The sequence below is a fragment of the Alosa sapidissima genome, chromosome 11, assembly GCF_018492685.1.
Source record: "Alosa sapidissima isolate fAloSap1 chromosome 11, fAloSap1.pri, whole genome shotgun sequence".
NCBI classification, from domain to species: Eukaryota; Metazoa; Chordata; class Actinopteri; order Clupeiformes; family Clupeidae; genus Alosa; species Alosa sapidissima.
In genome coordinates this window covers 7236137-7255877 of record NC_055967.1, presented here as the reverse complement: position 1 = coordinate 7255877, position 19741 = coordinate 7236137, and the positions used below count along the sequence as shown (strand labels likewise).

The window sequence follows — 19741 nt, the reverse complement described above, 5'->3', positions numbered from 1 at the left end:
CCTCTCTGCTCCCCACTCACCTACATCACAAGGGCCATCTCGGGGTGGATAAACACTTCACATCACACTAGCTGACACTTCAGTCAGCGTCTGCCACTGGGCTCTGTGTCTCCGCTCCTCGTCCTGTCCCCCTGCTGTGGTGGGAATAGTGCCGGTGTAGAGCGCTGGATGGATCTAAGGGTCGCTTCACCTGCCAAGAGCTGCCATATGTTATGCACAAGTTGTGTTGCCTTGCATTTGGCATTCTTGACATGTTTTGGATCATGTATATTGGTATGCTGTGCTGTGTGTGTGTGTGTGTGTGTGTATGTGTGTGCGTGCGTGCGTATGTAGTCATTGTGTGCATGATTTATTCAAGACATTTCCATTTTCTGTTTCCATTTCATTTTTCACAGACAGCTTTTAGCTATAACACTGTGTCATTTGCTGTTGTTTCTTTCCCTCTCTATTGAAGCTCATTGAGCAGGCCCCACACGGGAGAGCGAGTGTCTTTCCCATTAGTCGTCTTTCCCATTTGCCTTTCCCGAGTCGTCTGGGCGTCATCTGCTCGCGCGCCCATTGACTTTCACCTGCAGCGCCGCCTCCAGTCCTCAGCCCTTTACCTGCCTCTTTTAATGGCTTTGATTTATTGAGTGGACTTTGTCAGAATGCAGCCTCAGCTGGAGAGGCAGGAGGCGAACTGAGGCAGAAAAGGGCTGATCCGCACACAATTTCCCCCCTTCAGAGGTTTCATTGCGTACGCTGCCTCTCTTGCCCTGACAGTAGGTTGTGGCGCACGCCGTGCTAAGCAGGCAGGCAGAGACTGTCACCAGGCACACAGCGGTCCCGTGTGAATGATGACCTCCTGGGGGAATGGAAATCCACCACCTAGCTACTTAGGGGAAAAAAGGCAATTCTCACTCACAAGCTCTCCATCATGACAGCTGGTATTAGTCATAGTTGGTCATTGGTCTCGAGTCAAACTTCCAGACTTCGATTTCAGCCTTTAGTCAAGACCTCCCATTTCAACTAAGGTCTCTTTGAATACCATGATGAAACAGAACCATAAACTGCTAATCCAGTGGTAAGCCCACTCTGACACTTCCAACATCAAGTCATTAATTGTTTTACAAGTTTGGGACATACATTCAGGGTTGAATTTGACAATCCTACCAGACATTTGTGACGCAAGTTAGAAAGACTCATGGTTCACATCTGTTAGACATAATACAATATCAGTATAAATGCTAATATGATCATTATTCTACTTAGAGGAGAGAAAGAGAGAGAGATCAAGACGCAGACTGAGAGAGGAGGTGCTGATCTATGTATAGTCTCGCCCTCTTGTGGCCGAAGAGAGCTTTTCATGCCCATGTCCAACTATGACATCATCGCATGGGTGTAAGAGACAGCTAGCAATGGAGACACTACTGAAACATGACTAAACAGCACATAGGAGCAGATCTACAGTTCTGACAGAAGCCTCATTCATTCCACGCAGTGTTGCTGAGATGCAGCAGTCTTAATGACATCCCTACTAGACAAAATAAAGTTCTTCCACTTTTCTATACCACAAACATGTGTGTACGTCTGTGTGTGCCTGTGTGTGTGTGTGACCATAAACATGTGTGGTCTGTGACCATAAACATGTGTGTACGACTGTGTGTGCCTGTGTGTGTGTGTTTGTGCATGTATCTTGCATGTGTGTGCGTGTGTGTATGTCTGTGTCCGCGTGTGTGTGAGTGCGCCTGTGTGTGTGTGTTTGTGCATGTATCTTGCGTGTATGTGTGTGTTGATGTGTGTGTGTGTGTGTATGTGTGTGTGTGTGTGTGTGTGTATGTATGTGTGTGTTGGTGTGTGTGTGTGTGTGTCGGGTGTGTGAAGCCAAGCTGCTGGCTGGCAGGTGTAGGGGGGTGTGATGGGGGGGCCCAGCGGGTGGAGTCTAATTAAGAGATGCAGTGTGGAGACGGGCCAGCAGATCTGAGCACAGCTCCCACCGTGAGCTGTAATAGACACCCTGTCTGCGCCCAGCAGCTTGCCATCACTGCTATTCACACCAGCACAATCAGCTGCTCCGCTCTGGAAACGCACACTCTTATTTTTAGGGCCCTACAGCGCAAAGTGTCTGTCGTGCTGTTAAAATAAGCAGGAAACATGCGCCATTTGCTAAAAATGTGACTTTTTTACGTAAGCAGAGCTACTTGTTAATCCCATGCTTCATTCTTGTGAAGATAACGGCTGTTTTCCTTTTAGTATTTTTAGTCTTTTCTCTAAACTAGTTTTTAGGTGAAATGGTTGTTCTCAATTGCTGTTTTATTTCAGTACAGTCCATGGACTGTTTATAGTCTGTGAAATCTCATGCTTTTCAAAAACTGTTGTCAATAGAATCATACAATTGCACTAGTCTCCAAGCCATGTCATGTTTTTTTTCTTTTATACAGTAACATTTCCTTGTTTTTTTATATTGTGTGGTATAAGTAACACCTTGTATTACAACTGTATGAAGGGCACTATTGATTGATTGATTAGTTGGTTGATTGATGGAAAGATAATGCTTCATGTCCTAATGTGTGGTTACTTCTCTGGTCTTGTGTCCAGCCTACGTGCTGCAGGTGAAGGTGGAGATGGAGATGGAGATCCAGCAGTATGAGAAGGCCAAAGCCGTTCGGGAGGAACAGCTGGAGCGCCTCACACAGATTTGCCAAGAGCAGGCGGTGAGTAAGCTACAGCCTCCCAACAGCTCCCAACAGTTCATTCATATGGCACCATATAAAACAACCTGTGGTTGACCAAAGTACTTTACAAAAGAGAGAGAAAAAAACAGAAAAAGGAGAAAAACATAAAATGCACAAAAATATACAAACCACATTAACGAAAGGCATATGCATATTGGTGCTTTTTATCTGGACTTTGAGTCTGTAAATATAGTTATATACCAGCATATTCACAACATTCTAAAAATCAAGGAAGAACAGGTGTGCTTTAAGTGTGGTCTTGGTATTTTATGTCCCCAACGTTGTCTTCAAGGCTGCGCTGCCTGGAAGGGCGCTAGGGTTAGGCATGGGTTAAGGTTAGGGTTAGGTGCCTTTAACCCTTAGAACCCGATTGACGCAAAGTGCGTCAAAAAACACACCCTTTCTTCTCTGTTACATTGCTCCGGAACTGTTCATCGCAGCGAGATGAAACCTTTATTGCATGACAGAGCAGAAGTGGGGCTTTCCAAAGAGACTACACACTTGTCTGTACGATCAAGTATGAAAATAAAAAAAAATCACGAAATTAAATCAAATTGCATCATATTTACAGTCTATACTTCTCTGTGTTCACCTGCGCACCCATTACTCTCGTTTGAATTACTCGCGAACCCGTGATCGCATAGATATGCCACGCATGTCAGATGAAAGAGGAGACACAGAGCTATCAATTGATACAATTGATAAGTGACAGCAAAATAATAACTTCATATAATGGACTTACCCCACGTTTTTGTCTGTTTTTGTGGCAAAGCATGTTTATAATCCAACGCTATCGTGTTTCTCTATGGCAAACCATCCTAGCAAATTCCTGCATGGCATCCAATTCAAGGCTCACATTGCATCCCAATTTGTTCAACAAAGAAACACCTTTTTTGCCTTTACTTTGTTCATGGCAATGCAGTAAAAAGTTGAGAATCATTATGAGTGCATACACCTAGGCACACTCTGGCTAACACGCAAACTCGGGTCAAGTCAGGTCAGATCAGTTCGTGTCACAGATATGGAGCGCAGAAAGGTAATTTTTCATGACTAAATAAAAAATGGCATTTATTTCCGTAAATCACACACCACATATTTCTGTAAATTGCTCAGCCCCAGAGTATCCCTCCAACATGGCAATCATATTGCCTGATTCAGGACAGTCTGCCCTACACACACGTGAAATGCATGTAGACCTATGAGCTTGCTGTGGTGAGATACATGTCAAAATATAAGAATTTTTATAATACGCTTTTTATATTTTAATTCTTTAAAAATCTAAATAAAATCAATGCTAGTACTAATACATGAAATGATGGCAGATAGCCTAGACTCTGCTGAAAAAAAGAATATATAATATGTGTGTGTGGCACTTACAATGACCAGAATAAATCCTTATGAATAAAGGTAGTGAAAATGCCCTAAAAACAGCTTAGGGTTCTAAGGGTTAAGTTGACGGTGGCAGCGCTGCCTGGAAGACAACGTTGGGGGCTTAAAACACCATCGAGCCTTTTAGTGTAGTGGTGGGAACAGACTGTACACGGAGTAAAGGGACACTGTTCCACAGCTTTGGCCCAGCCACAGAAAACGTGTGGTCACCTTTGTGCTTTAAACAACTGTTGGGGGCAGTGAATAGGAGTTTATTAGACGATCTGGCAGACAGTGGTCACTGATATCTAGGTCTGGGTCTAGATTCTTTAATGCTCTGAAACTAACACGTGAAATTTTGTAATCAACCCTGTATTTCATGTATTTTTACTGTATTAGTATTATGTACTAGTTACCTAATTTAATCTAGACCTAAAAGATGAAGTGTTTTTTCAATAACCTTTTAGAAAATAAGATCGTGCTGAAAAGGCTGGACAGCAACCTAAATCCGTCAGGTGAAAAACAGGATTGAAACTGCTGTTTATCACTTATTGTAACTTATGAGACTTATTGCCACTAGAGGGCAGTACTGTAAAATGACTATGCAAAGCATGTGCCAAAAAGCATCAACACAGTGGAAGTGTTTTGGGAAATATGTCTTAATAATAGTCCTAATTGTGCAACAGGTAGCATATTATCTTGCACTTACTGTATGCAACTACCTCCACCACCCTACTCAGCCAGCCCCCAGCCCCCGCCACATGAGCCGAGGCCCTGCTCAAGGTTTCTTCCTAAAAGGGAAGGGAGTTTATCCTTGCCTCTGTCGCTTTAATGCTTGCTCTAGGTGGGGCTGTGGGCTCAGGGCTCTGTAAAGTGCCCCAAAACGCTGGTTTATTTCTCTGATCTGAAACTGAACTAAACTGATCGGAACATCACTGTGAAGCACCTTGTATTGCAACCTTGTACAAAAGGTGCTATACACATAAAGTTTGATTGATTGATATTACGAAAAATATCAGGTAGCACTTTACTCGACAGTATCGACATAAGAGTGACATGACACTGTCGTGAACACATGACACTGTCATGACACATGAAACCTAACCCTAATCCTAACCTCTAACCCTAATCCTAACCTTAACTTGTTATGACAAAAACCAAATGTCACTTAATAACAGAAGCATTATGTCATAAACATTTATGACTTGTTTATGACGCGTTCATGACAGTGTCATGTCACTCTTATGTTGACACTGTCAAGTAAAGTGTAACCAAATATCTGATTTTCATCCACATGCAAGGAAAGCCTCAGATAGAATTAACAGTCTTAAATAGAAATAACAATCATGGCCATAGCAGTTTATGGGCCAATAAAACAAAAACGCAGGATCATGTTATGCACTATGCAAGATTATTTTTACCTTAATATAACCTCTATGAAGCCAATTTGATGGTAAACAAAATTGTAAAAGGGGAATCGTTCCCCTACTCCTAGCATAGCCATAGAGCATAGCCGTAGCGAGCCGCTACCAAGAGAACCAGCAATGCAACTTCAAGAATTGCCGATCTGGAGACATCTCGCGAGAATCGTGACACATTACCTTGTCAGTAGATGCAGCTCTTTGGAGATCATTTTTGCCTGTTGTTAGTCCTTCACCTCTACAACAAAAGCATTTTCATTGTGTACAGGGGGAATAAGCCATGAAAAATAGGCTATTTGCAATGGCAGAGTAAAATATAAATACATCGCAACTGTAGGGGGAGCTCTAGAGTCGTTAAAAATACCTGAAACTGCATAGTATACCTTTATTATGTCACTCACCAGACCTAATTATTACATTTGATTATTATTTTTGAATGATTGTAATGGCACCAAATAAGATTGACATACTGCTGCTGACAGGAAGCTGGTCATTTTTCGCCAGAGAGTCTCTAGGCTAATGGAAGGTCATTAGCACACATTCAGAGACGAAGGCATTTGCGGTAGCTTTGATGAATCTGGACTGAACGCCACCAGGTGTGGACAGAACACGGAGGACCAGAGAGAGGCCACTCAGTGGAGGAGGTGGCGGAGGAGGAAGAGGCCGCAGGTCAAGGAGCCCAACAGGGGTGCCAGACTCGACCCTGACGTTCTCCAGGCACTGTTACACAGGTCCCCCTTGCAGCATTCTAGCCCAAATGCCAGGTCTTGTAACTGGTCCGCCATCTTCCCCTGGCACACAGTGCTGGTGGCACAGCCCTTTAAAGGGATCTTCTGACCGTTCTCATTAGCTGGCAACACAAAGAAATTTAAATTATATATATATATATAATATTGTAGGCATTTTAAACAGAGTCAAAAATAATGCTACCACCTTCATTCGCAAAAAAAGAAAAAGAAAAGTAACTCACTATTTGCTTTGATACAGTGATCCTCATCTCCAACGCAAGTCAGTGTCTCATAGCAGTCCTCGTTGCAGGTGAAACATCTATTTCCATTGGGAGTGTTCAATGTCACCTCTGAAACAAAATTCCATTTTACCCTTATAGTTCTAACTAGGAACATGTCAGTATAGCAGAGGCCATGTGCGACCAGTAATAATGTGTCTTTGTGTGTGTGTGTGTGTGTGTGTGTGTGTGTGTGTGTGTGTGTGTGTGTTTGTGTGTACACTTGTATGGCAATGAAAGTTTCTCGGGGCCTAATATTATGTATAATATAAACAGTGTATAATATTTCTCATATATATAACTAGGGCTGTTTGGGTGTATCAGTGTATACCTGGAGGCATCTTTGTATTGCAGTTATCTGTAGAACAGCAGTTGGTGTTTAAGACTATCTTGGCGATCCCAAAATTCACCGAGGCATTGAGGCACTGGTCAAACGGCACGCAGTTCCTAATGGCTGTGCCATGTAATTTCACTCCAGCTTTAATTCAAAAGCAAAGCGATAAGACACAATACTTCCAGTATAAAGTGTCAAAAAAACTAGGAACAGTTATGATTTCTCATGACATAATCCATGTGGTCTTACCTGTGTATGCACCTGCAGTTACCCCGCTGCACACTCCCTCAGGACAAGACACGTTGGTTTCTGTGCACAGTCCTGAGGCGTTCGGTATACACATGTTACAGATCAGTCCAGCAGCTGAGGACACAGAGAGAGCTGTCAGGTCAGGTGAGACCAGCAAGAACCAACTGGGCCCTTACCTCACCAGAAGTAACAACAAGATCCACGGATTCCAACCTTGCCAGCGACCCAGGAAAGAGTTATGACTTGTGAAAGAAGAGGGAAAGTTTTTTGTCCAATGGTGTAAGACACCCTAGTTTGATAGCATTTGCAGCAGTTGACATTTAAATGCCCATTAGGCTTCTTTGATTGATTCTATGCTCGATACATTATTTCAAACAGTTATTTCCTCATGAGAAGTAACAACAAGGGGCTCAACCATGACAGCAACCCAGGGAAGAGTCAAAGTTCAAAGATTTTAAATGAGGCTTGAAAAGCCATTGAAAGAGCTCTAGTAGCAACTCCAGATACCACAGATTGGCAAGCGTGAACTCTATTATGCGTATGTCGGATATCATTTTTTTTATGTTCAATGAGCTTAGGCCGAGTAAGCATTATAGTGGTGTACAACAAAAGAACAACTGTAAAGAATGTTTTTTTTAAGCTGTCAACAAAACTGTTATACATAAGATATTGTCTAGAACATGATGTCTCTCCAGAGTGCTTTTCTAGGTCTTGACATTGTGCCTGCTTTTGTTTTATCTGTGCTGCATACTGTCATAACATGCTGTGTCCTTACATATCTGATCAGCATTAAGTGACTCATGTAGTTACTCTGAGTTCTCTGTTGATTCATCACAGTGCTCTATCATCTTGCCCAGGGATGTAGTGGAGGCTAAATGCAAGTAAACACAGTTTAACCACCTCTGAAATGTCAGAAATAGAGTTTATCCACCTTTTATTAGAGTTTATCCACCTCTCAAAAGAGTTTATTCACCAATTGCAACTTTTAACATTAAAAAAACTCACTGTATTATCCACATTCACAATATGTATACTCATCAACACTCTAGGAACCATGTAATACCACCAGTATTGTTATAAACATTGGACAATAACCTCCACCATCAACATCCACATCAAACATGTTCTGAATGCCTTTTTTTAAATCCGATAATGCATGTCACAGTCCACCTCACCCTCATCACAGAATTCATAGTTTACCCACCTCTTATTTTACCACTATTTCCCTGATCTTGCCCATTTTGCTAGATAAAATTATTATTGTACTGTATATACAGATAATATGGAGGTCTGGAAGGCATTGTCATTTCTAGTATCCTTTCCTGTGTATGACTAAAATGACTTACACATCTGTGTCTGACATCCTATATATCACATAAAAGGCAATGTGTAGTTGAAATCATACATGGCATTTAGAGTCACTAATTTCCGCTGGTGGATGTCAAAACAGATTATTTTTGACATTGACATTTGACATTGATGGCCCAACCGTCTCATATACCCTTATATCCTGCATAATTACCTCTACATCTCACATAATTAACACACTCTACAGTATCGTACTGTGTTTATAGACAATGGGCCATCACTATGATGTTAACCCAGTCCAATCTTAAATATAGACACAAGAACTTTCACCTCTGCACACAAATACAGATATACTTTAGGCTTAGACTTTTACGCTAGCAAACAAAACTATTAAAACTATTTCTTGAATTTCCCCTGGGGATCAATAAAGTATCTATTTATCTATCTATTACATGAAGACATGACATGACTAAACACATTACCTTGAGAGCAGAGCATGCCCAACAGAGTAAGGCTGATATGGAGTGTCATCTTGATCTGAGCCACCATGGAATACACAACATCATGGCTGTGTAGAATGGGACCTATTTATATCCTGCTCTGGGATGTGGAGGTCATCAGAGACAACAAGTTCAACAGCAACAGCAAAACAAATAACATTGATAAGCTAAAACAAAACAAAACGAACGTCACTAACTTGAAATAGATTCAACAAACTAGCAGAAGTTGATCATCCCACATATTCTTTCTTTGGGAAATTAGACATCTTAGAGCTATATGAAACTACTCAGCCCAAATACGGGCCTCGTTCTGACTAGTGGTAGATTTATAGCACACAAATGAAACATATAGTTCAGTTGTACTACCACTTGTTCAGTTGTACTACTTTCTTTCCTTACTGACCAGGATAATGATGGGTAGTTTGGGTACATTTGTAGTTAAACCGTTGTATGCTATGGTTGTTAGTTGGAACAATGATTAAACTTTTCTTTTTTACCAGATCTACTTCATAGGTGTCCCAAAATACAGAATTAATAGCCCCCCTATCAGCCAATCATTAATGCGTATTTCTTCTTTCCCGGGGATAGAGTGTTAATATTGTTAATATTAAGACAAGTGTACAGTGTAGTGTAAATTGTTAATATTGTCTAGAGTAAAGTGTTGACTACAGTAGAGTGTAGAGTATTAATATTGTCGAGAGTGTTTTGTGTTTTGGACTGCACATAATGGGTGGAGGTGATACAGAAATAAAAGGAAAAAACCAAGAAACAAGGATAAAAACAGTTATGACGCAGTGAGAAGAAGATAAGTGGCTGAGGGGAAAGCCATTCTTAACAGATGTGTTTTCAGTATGGTTTTGAAGGTGGATAGTGTTGTGAAGGGGCCAATTATGGAGAGATTTGTGTACAAGTAGAATGATTTTGTATTGGATGCGGTATTGAACTGGGCAAGTGTATTTGCTGGAGGATGGAGGTGATGTGATCCCAGCTGGTATGGCTGAGCACCCTATAGCAGCAGAATTTTGAACATACTGTAAACTGAGACTCTAAAGAGTAGGGCGTTACAGTATAAACAAGTATAAGTATATATACTCTTTTGATCCCGTGAGGGAAATTTGGTCTCTGCATTTATCACAATCCGTGAATTAGTGAAACACACTCAGCACACAGTGAACACACAGTGAGGTGAAGCACACACTAATCCCGGCGCTGTGAGAAGATCTCAGTGAAGGTGGTGGTGAAGTAACCAGGAATGGCTAACTGTAAATGTGCCAGTTTTTGTTGGATATCAGCGGTGGAAATAATAATCGGTTTCTGTCTTGTCTTAGTGTTATATTGTTGCGTTTCAAATCACTGACTAACTGAACATTGTTGACCCTTATTTAGTTTGCTCTTATCATCATCAGATATATTTCCAGACAGTCGGATAGTATTCTTTTTTTCTGACTGTTTAAGAACCCCTAGCAAACTGATCAATATCAGCAGTGATAAAAGTCAATGTCATGATGTTCTAAGCTCCAGTCTCCAGTCACGTCATTTCTTTTCTTTTTAAGCTCTCTTGCGGGTGTTTTTATCAGGACTCCTTGATTTTCTGAAATACATTTTTTTTCCTCTGTATCTCCATTGTCAGTTAGGTTGTTGTGATCCAGCGTTTGGGTTGCCTTTCTTCCTGGGGTGGCCATCTCAGGGTTAAGACACTCCACTCACTCTTGATTGGTCCTACCCTTTGTGTTCTGTTCACCTATAGAGGGGCGGGTGATGTTAAAAAAAGTGACAGCTTTCCACTAGATGGCGATAAAGGACCTTTGACTTCACTTTCCCCTTTTGTCATTTATTTATATCCTGTCAATGATGCAGAGTTTTTAAGAAAGACAACTTTTGGCAAATGTTATTTTGAAACTTAGAGACTCCCGCATACTATTTCTCTTGCAAATACTAATATTAATTTAATAACCAACGTTTTGGTCCTTAGACCAAGAGAAACAATGTGCAGAAGTCTCTAAGTTCTCTAACTTCAGGTCTACTCCTGTACAGAAGAGGTGTGCAAAAGTCTTGTTTTCCCGGCAAATTTTATTTTGGCATTTTGGTGTTTGTTTGTTTGCTTTGCAAACATGTCAGATAAGACTTAATTGTATAGTATTGCTGCCCCTGCCCGTCTCACTCAGAAAGCATGAAGAAAATGCATCACTAGCTGAGATGTTAGCTCTGCTACTGTAATGGATGTGCTGCGTCCCACAGTAAATTGCCCTACGTGTGTATATCTTAGCAGGCCTGAACAGTACTGAATGACTCAAAACTGTAGGTTGTTAGAATGATGTACTAAGAGAAAAATTGACATTTTATTTAAGTAAAATGAAAAAAGTAAATAAAATGAACATGTCAGATATAAGTGAAATGTATCAATTCATTTCATGTTCATTTCATGTACTCTCTGCTACTCTCTTTGACATTTGACTGTTTTCTTGTAGTCAAACATGGCAAATTGTAGTCCACAGTCTCAAGGTTTTGCGCTTCACTAGCACCTAGACTGTATGTGACTTGTGATCTTCATTTTCCTCTGATGTGATGCCCACCAGGAGACAGTGCAGACAGATCACTTAATCCTGTGTGTGTGTGTGTGTGCGTGTGCGTGTGTGTGTCTGTGTGTGTGTGTGTGTGTGCGCGTGCGTGTGTGTGTGTGAAGCATGGGGCATCATTTCTCCTGGAGACAGGCTAGTTATGGCCGTCGTCGGGGGAGCTCAGTCAGATAACATATTCAATCACATTTGTTCTAGAGAGTGAAGGGCCCTGGATCAATACTGAGGGAGCACATGTCTCTGCATCACACTTACATGGCTGTTGACTCAAATGTTGTTTTTCCCAGGAAGGGGATAAAACATGGTGGTGAGCGATGTGTCATGTCCAAGCAAGGCAAGACAGAGATGAGCCTCAAGGCCAAGTCTGTGTGAAGGAACTTAGTGAATTCTGATAGGTACTAGGTACAGGTGCTTTGAGTTTGACAGTGTGTCACACACTGGGCGTATTGGTAACTCTGGTGTCTAGTTTTGTGCTGGTGAGTTTTACTTAGTTTGGTGTGGTTATATGTTCTGCGCACATTCTTAGTAGATTATTGGGGAGTGTAGTATTTGGCTATACTGACTGTTGGTTTTTCCAAACTTTTCCATTTGAGAATGACCGAGGCTACTGTGCTCTTGGGCACTTTCAATGCTGCAGAAATGTTCTTGTATCCTTCCCCAGATCTGTGTCTTCACACAACCCTGTCTTGCAGGACAATTCTCTCGGCCTTGTGGCTTTTGTGACTTTGTGGCTTGTGGCTCACTCTGACATACACCATCAACTGTGAGACCTTATATAAAGAGATCTGTGCCTTTCCTAATAATGTCCAGTGAATTAATTTAGGCACAGGTGGACTCCAATCAAGTTGTAGAAGCATCTCAAGGACCATTGATAGAAGTAGGATGCACCAGAGATCAATTACAAGCGTCATAACAAAGGGTCTGAATACTTATGTAAATGGAATATTTCAGTCTTTTATTTTTTATAAATTTACAAAACACTCCAAACACCTGTTTTTTTGTGGAGTGTTGTAGTAGATTGATGAGAAAAAAAGAATCAATTTTAAGATGAGTCTGAAATATAACAAAATGTGGAAAAAGTAAAGCGCTGTGAATACTTTCCATATATGCACTGTATAAACCTGTTTTTGGTGAACTTTGGAACAACTTTGACTGTGATGTCTATGTGTTCTCCAAAGCAGATTATAGGGTACACACGCCAATGTTCCAGGCCTTGAGTATTGTTGATCTGGCATATTCCCTTTGATATTGGGCAACTTGTTCTTGAGAACTTGAATCATCAGTAGTCAAATTAACATGATCATTACATTGAAAAACATGAAACCGGTTATGTGGTTACCATGCTCATAAAGCTGTCCCATGTATCACCTAAAGCAGTATCAAGCATTCTGGGCATGCACTGAAAATGTCATAGACTTCATTCTCCGGATTATATGCGAGTGTATGCCATGAGTTTGAAGTCATTATTTTAAGGTAATAGAACTGCACTGGGTTGCTTTAAGCCCAAATTATGTGGCTCTCAGTAGGTTCAGTGGTTAGTTTGTACCATTTAACAAGTTCAGTTGTGACTTCTTGAGTACATCTCTGATACAGTATGCAGGCTATGAGATGTGACAGGCAGGTCAGCTGCATAGTTGATCTGTTGACTGTTTGCAGATTTATGGCATCTGCAGGTAGGCAGAGAAAAGCTGTTGCTCTCAAACACTGTTGCTTTCAAACACTGTCCACTTCATAAACTGTGTACTGAAGAAATACATTAAATAGACAGGAATGGATTTTTTGCAAAGTGATTTCATGCTCCCTTTAAAGAGTATTTTTTAGTATTTTGAAAAATGTTTGATACATGGTGTCACTACTCTATTTTGCAGTTTATTTTGATACTCTTAAAATAAGGGTATTTGATCTCTTTATTTTAAGCTACATTTGGATGTATTTTTGCCCATCCCCTGCACCCATTCACCCATCCTCTCTCCGTGTCGCCCCCAGTTTGAGATCAGGCAGCTGCGGGCTCACCTGGCCCAGCAGGACCTGGACCTGGCGGCGGAGCGTGAGGCGGCCATGCAGATCCATCACGTCTGGGGCAAGCAGAGCAGCAGCTTCCAGGAGATGGACGGCCTCGGCCCTGGGGGCTCCGACAGCGAGGGCCGCGTCAAACCGCGAGAGCCGGGCCCATCCGCAGGTGACTGCCACACCACAGCCTCTTGGGTTTGCACTACACACCCTCTTACAGCCAGAAAATTCTATATTAATTCAGTAACATCACATATTGGTTTCTCACAGATTTGATCCAAATTCCATTGTGTTGGTTAGAGTGGACTATGTTATATTTATATTTCTTTATTATATCTATAATATATGCTTTATTCTATAGTATATATTTAAATACCCATAATCATCTACAGTGTTCTTAAGCAGAGAACCACAGTCATCAGGGTCACCTGACACAGTACTACAGGGGTCTGTAATGTCAATGAGGAGGATAACCTTTGGGCAAACTACAGCAGGAGTGGGAGCACCTCATTCATGGAATACGCAGCCCACTTACAGAAACTGCAGTGTATACAATTATACCATATATACATACATACATACATGTTCACAGTTTTTATACTTTTTTCCTATTCATTTGAATGTGTTTATGCTTGTGATTGACTTTTATAAATATGACTGGCCTTTACTGTAACACAGTTAACAATGAATCAAATGTCACCCCAGTATTCAAACGCTATTGCACCTGTGCATTCAAACGCTATTACACCTGATGGCGTTATAATTGTTTACTTGGGTTACTTGGCTGGTGTTAACCTTCATTCCGGCATTGTGTGTCCCAGGGACCCCTCGTTTATCTCTCCCTGTTAGCCCACTCCAAGCCACCGCTCCCTGGAGCCCGACAGTGGTTCATCTCCCATTATCATTAGCCTTCTGCTATTACTGGCAGTGCTTAGAGGAAAGGCTAAGAGAGAGGAGCCGCATGTGAAGGAGAATGGCAGAAGTCAAACTGAACAGATTTGTTCTTTTCTTGTCAGAGTGCCATCACAGACTCCCCCAATGGCCTCATTGTGAAGAGAGTCATTGTGGACAGAAATACACATTTAGCTTCTCTGAAAGACACAGGAGTCGTTGTTATTTATGCACGCCAAATCACGGCAGAACAAACAAAAACACAAAGCCGTGCTGTGGGGGGGGGGGACAAACAGCGGTGTGGGGCCAGGGAGTAACGCGGTAAACATGCCGGCACAGAAGGAGGCATGAATAACAAATCAGTCCAGGCCTAGTCGGAACAAACCGCCCACCGCGCCTCCCTGAGCCTACGCTCCCAAAGCACTGAGACAACACCGCCACCCACCCGCCAGCTGGGCTTAATGACCAGATCGGAGGGGCCTTATAATATCCGGTGGAAAAACCGCAGGAGTGCGGTGTGGTTCACACCATGTCAGGTCACATAGGAATCTCGGCGGGTGCAGCTGTTGTGGACACACTCACTCTCTATCACACACACACACACACATACACACAAACGCACAGGAGTGCTCTGTGCATTGGGCCGTGTGTGTGTTCCGGTGCGAGAGTAGTCAACTATGGCACAAACATCTGTTCCTTTCACCTGAAAACCACAACAGCCTTCGCAACAGGCCTAACACGCCGGCCCCGCGAGGATTGCGGGGGGAATGTGGCCACCAGGAGCAAGCTTGCGGCTTTTTTCTCCCCTCATCGAAACAGCATGTGGACAAAAAGGGTCTGTCAAAGAGCGGGGCTAGCCTCAGGGGAGGGCCCCAGGGAGATGGCTGGGGTCGGGGGATGCCTGGAGGGGCCAACACTAATGGCCATCTCTTATTTAAACCCCTCCGAGCCTCTCTGCATAAGCATTTAGAAGTAAGCAAGGCACGCAGAGACAGGACAAGACCCTTTAACCAACCAACGCAAAACAAAGGCCTGTCTTTACATCGGTGGGTTAAGTCCATCAGGTTTTGAGGTCCATCAGATGGACGCAAGTCCTTGGCCAGTGCAGTAGAATTGAGGGTCTTTTTTTTAGGAAGCGTGTGTTTATTTGTGTGTATGCCATGCTTTTGCCACAGCAGAGTATCATCTTGCACCAGTGGTGCGGGGATGTAATTTGAAAAAGTCCCTGGGTAAACCTTTTTTCCCCCAGCCAACAAAAAAAGAATTCCTAAAATTCCACATAAAGATTGGGAAAATAAATAAAGGAGTCATAAAGTCGTCAGCCAGTGATGGCTCATAAACCTCAGAGAGGGAGGAGAACAGAGAAGCGGCAGAGTTGATCTACTAAGACTGGAGCCTGGAGCGAGCGCATATACACACGCACGCACGCATGCACACACACACACTTACACACACACACACACACACACGCACGCACACCCACGCACGCACACACACACACGCACGCACAGCCACACACACACACGCGCACATACACACACACACGCACGTACACATGCACGCAAGCACACACACACACACACACACACATACACACACACAGTTACACACACACACACAGCCACTAAATCACCTGATATTGTGCTCTCCTCTCTATATCCGTCTCTCCTTCAGTGTCTGTCTGCATTTTCACTTGCTCTTGCTTTCCTCCTTGCTGCTGTTTCCTGTTTTTCCACTCACTCTATTTCTGCATGCAGTCCCCCTTTCTCCCCACCTCTCTTTTCTTCTATGTTCCCTTACCTTCTTTTCTCTCTCCATCCCATGCAGGTCCTAAGTCACTCTGTCTGTCACTCATATACACTCACTTATTCTTTCTCTCTCTTTCTCTCCTCTCTTTCTTTCTATGTCTCGCTCGTTCCATCTCTCTGAGGTCACCAAGGGAGAAATGTAGTGTGTCGGAGAGCCTTTTAAGCAGCTCTTGCCGCTCATGCACTCATGTGTTATTCATCCCGGAGTGATTGTCTTGGTGGCGTTTTAGTGTGCTACGCCTCGCCTCTGGGGGCAGTGTGCGATGAATATTTCAGGGCCAAAAATGAATTAAATAAACGCAGCCGGCTCCAGCGGGACTCGGAATGGCACTTAGTGCGCGCCACGCTCCACTCTGCCAAGCGTATCATGAGACCTTTCACCCAGCGGATGACCACACTACGAGACGGCAATCCTGCCACCCCCCCCCCCCCCCCAAATGATGTGCCCCATTATTAAATGGCATGTCTGAAAAATCAGCTACATGGCACTGAAGCCTGCTGGAGCCGTGCTAACAGTGTCTCTGTGACGCTCTGGCTAGCTGTAGAGAAACGTCCACATGGTCAAACTGTTGTAAGTTCTCCACAGAAAGTGACACTGGAAATCAAAAGGTTGTTTGTTTGTTGCAGGACTTGCTACAATAATATGTCATTGATGTATATTATTTTTTTGATGGATTGTTTCTGTTGCTTTATTTCAGATCATGTTGCACAAGATGACATGAACAATTACATTAGTCAGTATTACAGTGAGCCAAGCAGTGGTAAGTGTTCCTTCCCTATTACAAGCCATACGTTTTTACTGTGCAATTATTTTGCACCTAATCTCTTTTGTAATTTTAAATACCTTAGAGTTATTACATGAAACAAGAGTTATGTAATTAAATGACAAAATAAATTTATCTACAATCAGTTTAGTGAGAAAATTGCCTAATTGAATTACAGTTGATAATCAAAATGTTGGTGACTACAAACAGATTACATCCTAATAGTTTCTTTTCAGACACAAATCTGTAAAGCTAATATGTAGAATATGTTGATTGGCATCATTTTTGTATTTTACAATTGGTTCTGTTTTAAAAAAGTGTGCTGCCTCTTGTATGCCAATTAAAAAGTACTACATTGTAGAAGATACATTACTTTGATCAAATAATTGAAATCCATTCGTTATTACATTTTTAACAGGGTAGCGAATAATCTGTAACCTATTACATTCCAAAAGTAACCTTCTCAATCCAGAATGTGGTTAAATAAAAATGTCTTTGTGTGGTCTCTTTCTCAGATGCTCACCCCATGATGTACTGTACATGTGTCCTGTGTTTGGGGGTGCATGTATGCTTGTTGCTCTGTGTGTTAATCCCACCATGTTTATAACAGACGTGGGCATCCCTGACCCCAGGGCTCGGGTCATCACCACGGCGGCCATTGACGTGCACCTGCCCAACAACCCCAGCCAGCTGCCCCCGTCGCTGGTGAGTGCCGACGCAGCGTCCGGCAGCCGCCTGGAGCGCACGTGCAGCAGCTCGGTGAGCGAGGCCTCCTCGGCCGCCACCATGTCCCGGTCCAGCTGCAGCTTCAGCGGACGCCAGCACAGCCCCAGCAGCCAGACGCTGGGCTCCACCACCGACTGCAGCTCCACCGTGCGCGAGGCCTCCACGTCCACCGACTACAGCGCCCAGCGCTACTGCCCGCCGCCCTACTGCAGCCCGCTGGCGCAGCTCGGGGCCGGTGGCACCGCCACGGCGACACGCGACCCCAGCACCATGGTCAAGGAGCTGCTCTCCTCGCTGTCCGAGGACTCGTGCCTGGCGCAGAAGGGCATGGCTGTGGACCCGGTGAACCTGAAGCTGCCCAGCCCGGCGGGCTCGGTGAAGGCCAGCCCTGAGCTGGAGCACCGGCTCAACATCTACAACAAGCGCAACCAGGAGAGCGGCCGCGGCGTGTTCCAGACCAAGCCGCTCATCCACCTGCAGGGCCGCGAGCCCTCTCTGGAGGAGAAGTACCGGCTCATGGAGCCCGCCGAAGCCCCCATGGGCTCCATGCCCGACACGTAGGGCCGTCTGCACACAAGCCAGCTCACCAGCACCCACTGAGGCAGTCTCTTTCTCTCTTTCTTCCTTTCTTTTATGCTTTCTTATTTCATCTGTTTCATGTCATTTCATCCCATTCACTCTCCAGTCTCATTGAGATTTCTCCTTCTCTTTTTATCTGACTCTGAGCATCCCTCGTTTTTTTTTCTCTTTCGATCTGCCCTTTGTTTGCTACCATGTTCTTTTGTCACTCTTCATTCTTTTTTCTTTCATTTTCTTGTTTCTTTATTTCTCTCTCGCTCTCTCAGCCAGCACTGACAACCCCCCCCCCCCCCCGCCTGTAACTCCCTGGAAGGTGGTTGGTAAAGAGACAAAGTGACTATGCTCTTAGCAACCTCCTGGTACAGACGCTTTGGGTTTTTTATGGTTTGAGAGAGACAGAGGCACAGCCTCTCCTCCCCCCGCTCAGCGAGGCCACCTGGACTGGGAGAGGGCAGCATGAGCGAGCAAGAGGACATGTGAGGCGGCCAATATTGCACAACTTGTCCCCAGGGTACCAAGAGAGAGAGGCACTCTGGGACCACATTCAACCAACCGTGGGACGCTCATGGGGATTTATTCTGTTTCTTTTCCGCGAGCCCTCATGTGAAGATGACAGCGTTTTGAAACCAGCAGCAGGACATATTCAAACCTATCAGGCAGCATTTGTTTGTTTCCTTTCTCTCTCTCTCTCTGTTCATTTTCAGTGTTGCAGGAAACATTGAATTGTTTTCACTCCATCTTGTCAAGGGGGGGGGGGGTTAAGGAGGGACCGGGGGGGGTGGGACTTGTGCAAGGGGGTCAGGGGGTATTTTGTGTTTGTATGATGGAATCACACACACACACACACAATGTACAGTACAGTCGTGCGACTCCAACTGCTGCAGGGTACATTTGATCTGTGTTCAAATGTGTGTTGAGCTGTGTTCTCAGCTGATTTCTTACCTTTGCCTTTCTACATTACTGATGCTAACGTTTGTATTCAAAATTATAAGAGAAAGAAAAAAAGTGCTCACTCAAGTATTTTTAAACCAGGAATTTGAATGACCGAGGGACTTTTTCGGGGGGGGGGGGAGGAGTGTTTCTGGTGGATTTTTAAGGGAAGTGTGGAGAGAATGTTGCCATAACCCTAACGTTAACCCTAAAGCATGACACTTTGGAGAAGATCTACCTGCTTTTTGATTAAGGCTGACTAACCCTGTGTTGTTGATAGGCATTTTTTTGTAAAATCAATTACAAAAGGAGTTCAACTGCAGAACAAGGTTCTTGTCAAGCAAATAAAAGTTGATAAATTCATGACCTTAATAAGCTCTTTGGTTTTTACTTATCCATCACATCATCCCCCTGTGATGGCTTCATTTTTTTTTTTTTTTTTTTACAAACTCAACATATTTTTGTTATGACTACAGTACTTGAGTGTTATTCCATTTATAAAGGTTAAAACAAGGTTAGTAGCCACCAGCATCATTTGGGATTGTTCATGGGATGGC

General features: G+C 43.3%; 2 protein-coding genes across 6 annotated transcripts in view; one reads left to right on the top strand and one right to left on the bottom strand.

Moving 5' to 3' along the window:
* tmem266 (transmembrane protein 266) overlaps window positions 1–18996 on the top strand; it is a 70750-nt gene extending 51754 nt beyond the window's left edge. For all 5 annotated transcript variants that reach the window (XM_042111074.1, XM_042111073.1, XM_042111076.1 and 2 more), the window contains 4 exons: window positions 2578–2693; window positions 13463–13655; window positions 16884–16946; window positions 17560–18996. In XM_042111074.1, coding sequence (XP_041967008.1) covers window positions 2578–2693; window positions 13463–13655; window positions 16884–16946; window positions 17560–18236 — 1049 coding nt within the window. In that variant the 3' untranslated portion in view covers window positions 18237–18996. The remainder of the gene's footprint in view (window positions 1–2577; window positions 2694–13462; window positions 13656–16883; window positions 16947–17559) is intronic.
* On the bottom strand, window positions 5875–9927 carry LOC121724485 (phospholipase A2 inhibitor and Ly6/PLAUR domain-containing protein-like). Its single transcript, XM_042111077.1, has 5 exons — window positions 8883–9927; window positions 7093–7206; window positions 6841–6987; window positions 6474–6581; window positions 5875–6353 (listed from the first exon to the last, which is right to left on the bottom strand). The coding sequence occupies exons 1-5, from the start codon at window positions 8947–8949 to the stop codon at window positions 6136–6138; spliced, it is 654 nt and encodes a 217-aa protein (XP_041967011.1). The 5' UTR covers window positions 8950–9927; the 3' UTR covers window positions 5875–6135.
* Window positions 18997–19741: the final 745 nt, after the last annotated feature.

Bases quoted from the DNA above. Each gene is read 5' to 3' on its own strand.
- LOC121724485 (XM_042111077.1), bottom strand. From the start codon at position 8,949: ATGGTGGCTCAGATCAAGATGACACTCCATATCAGCCTTACTCTGTTG. The intron at 7,207-8,882 runs GTAATGTGTTTA...CTGTGTCCTCAG, and splicing joins GGGCATGCTCTGCTCTCAAG to CTGCTGGACTGATCTGTAAC. The intron at 6,582-6,840 runs GTATACACTGAT...ATTTTGTTTCAG, and splicing joins CAATACAAAGATGCCTCCAG to AGGTGACATTGAACACTCCC.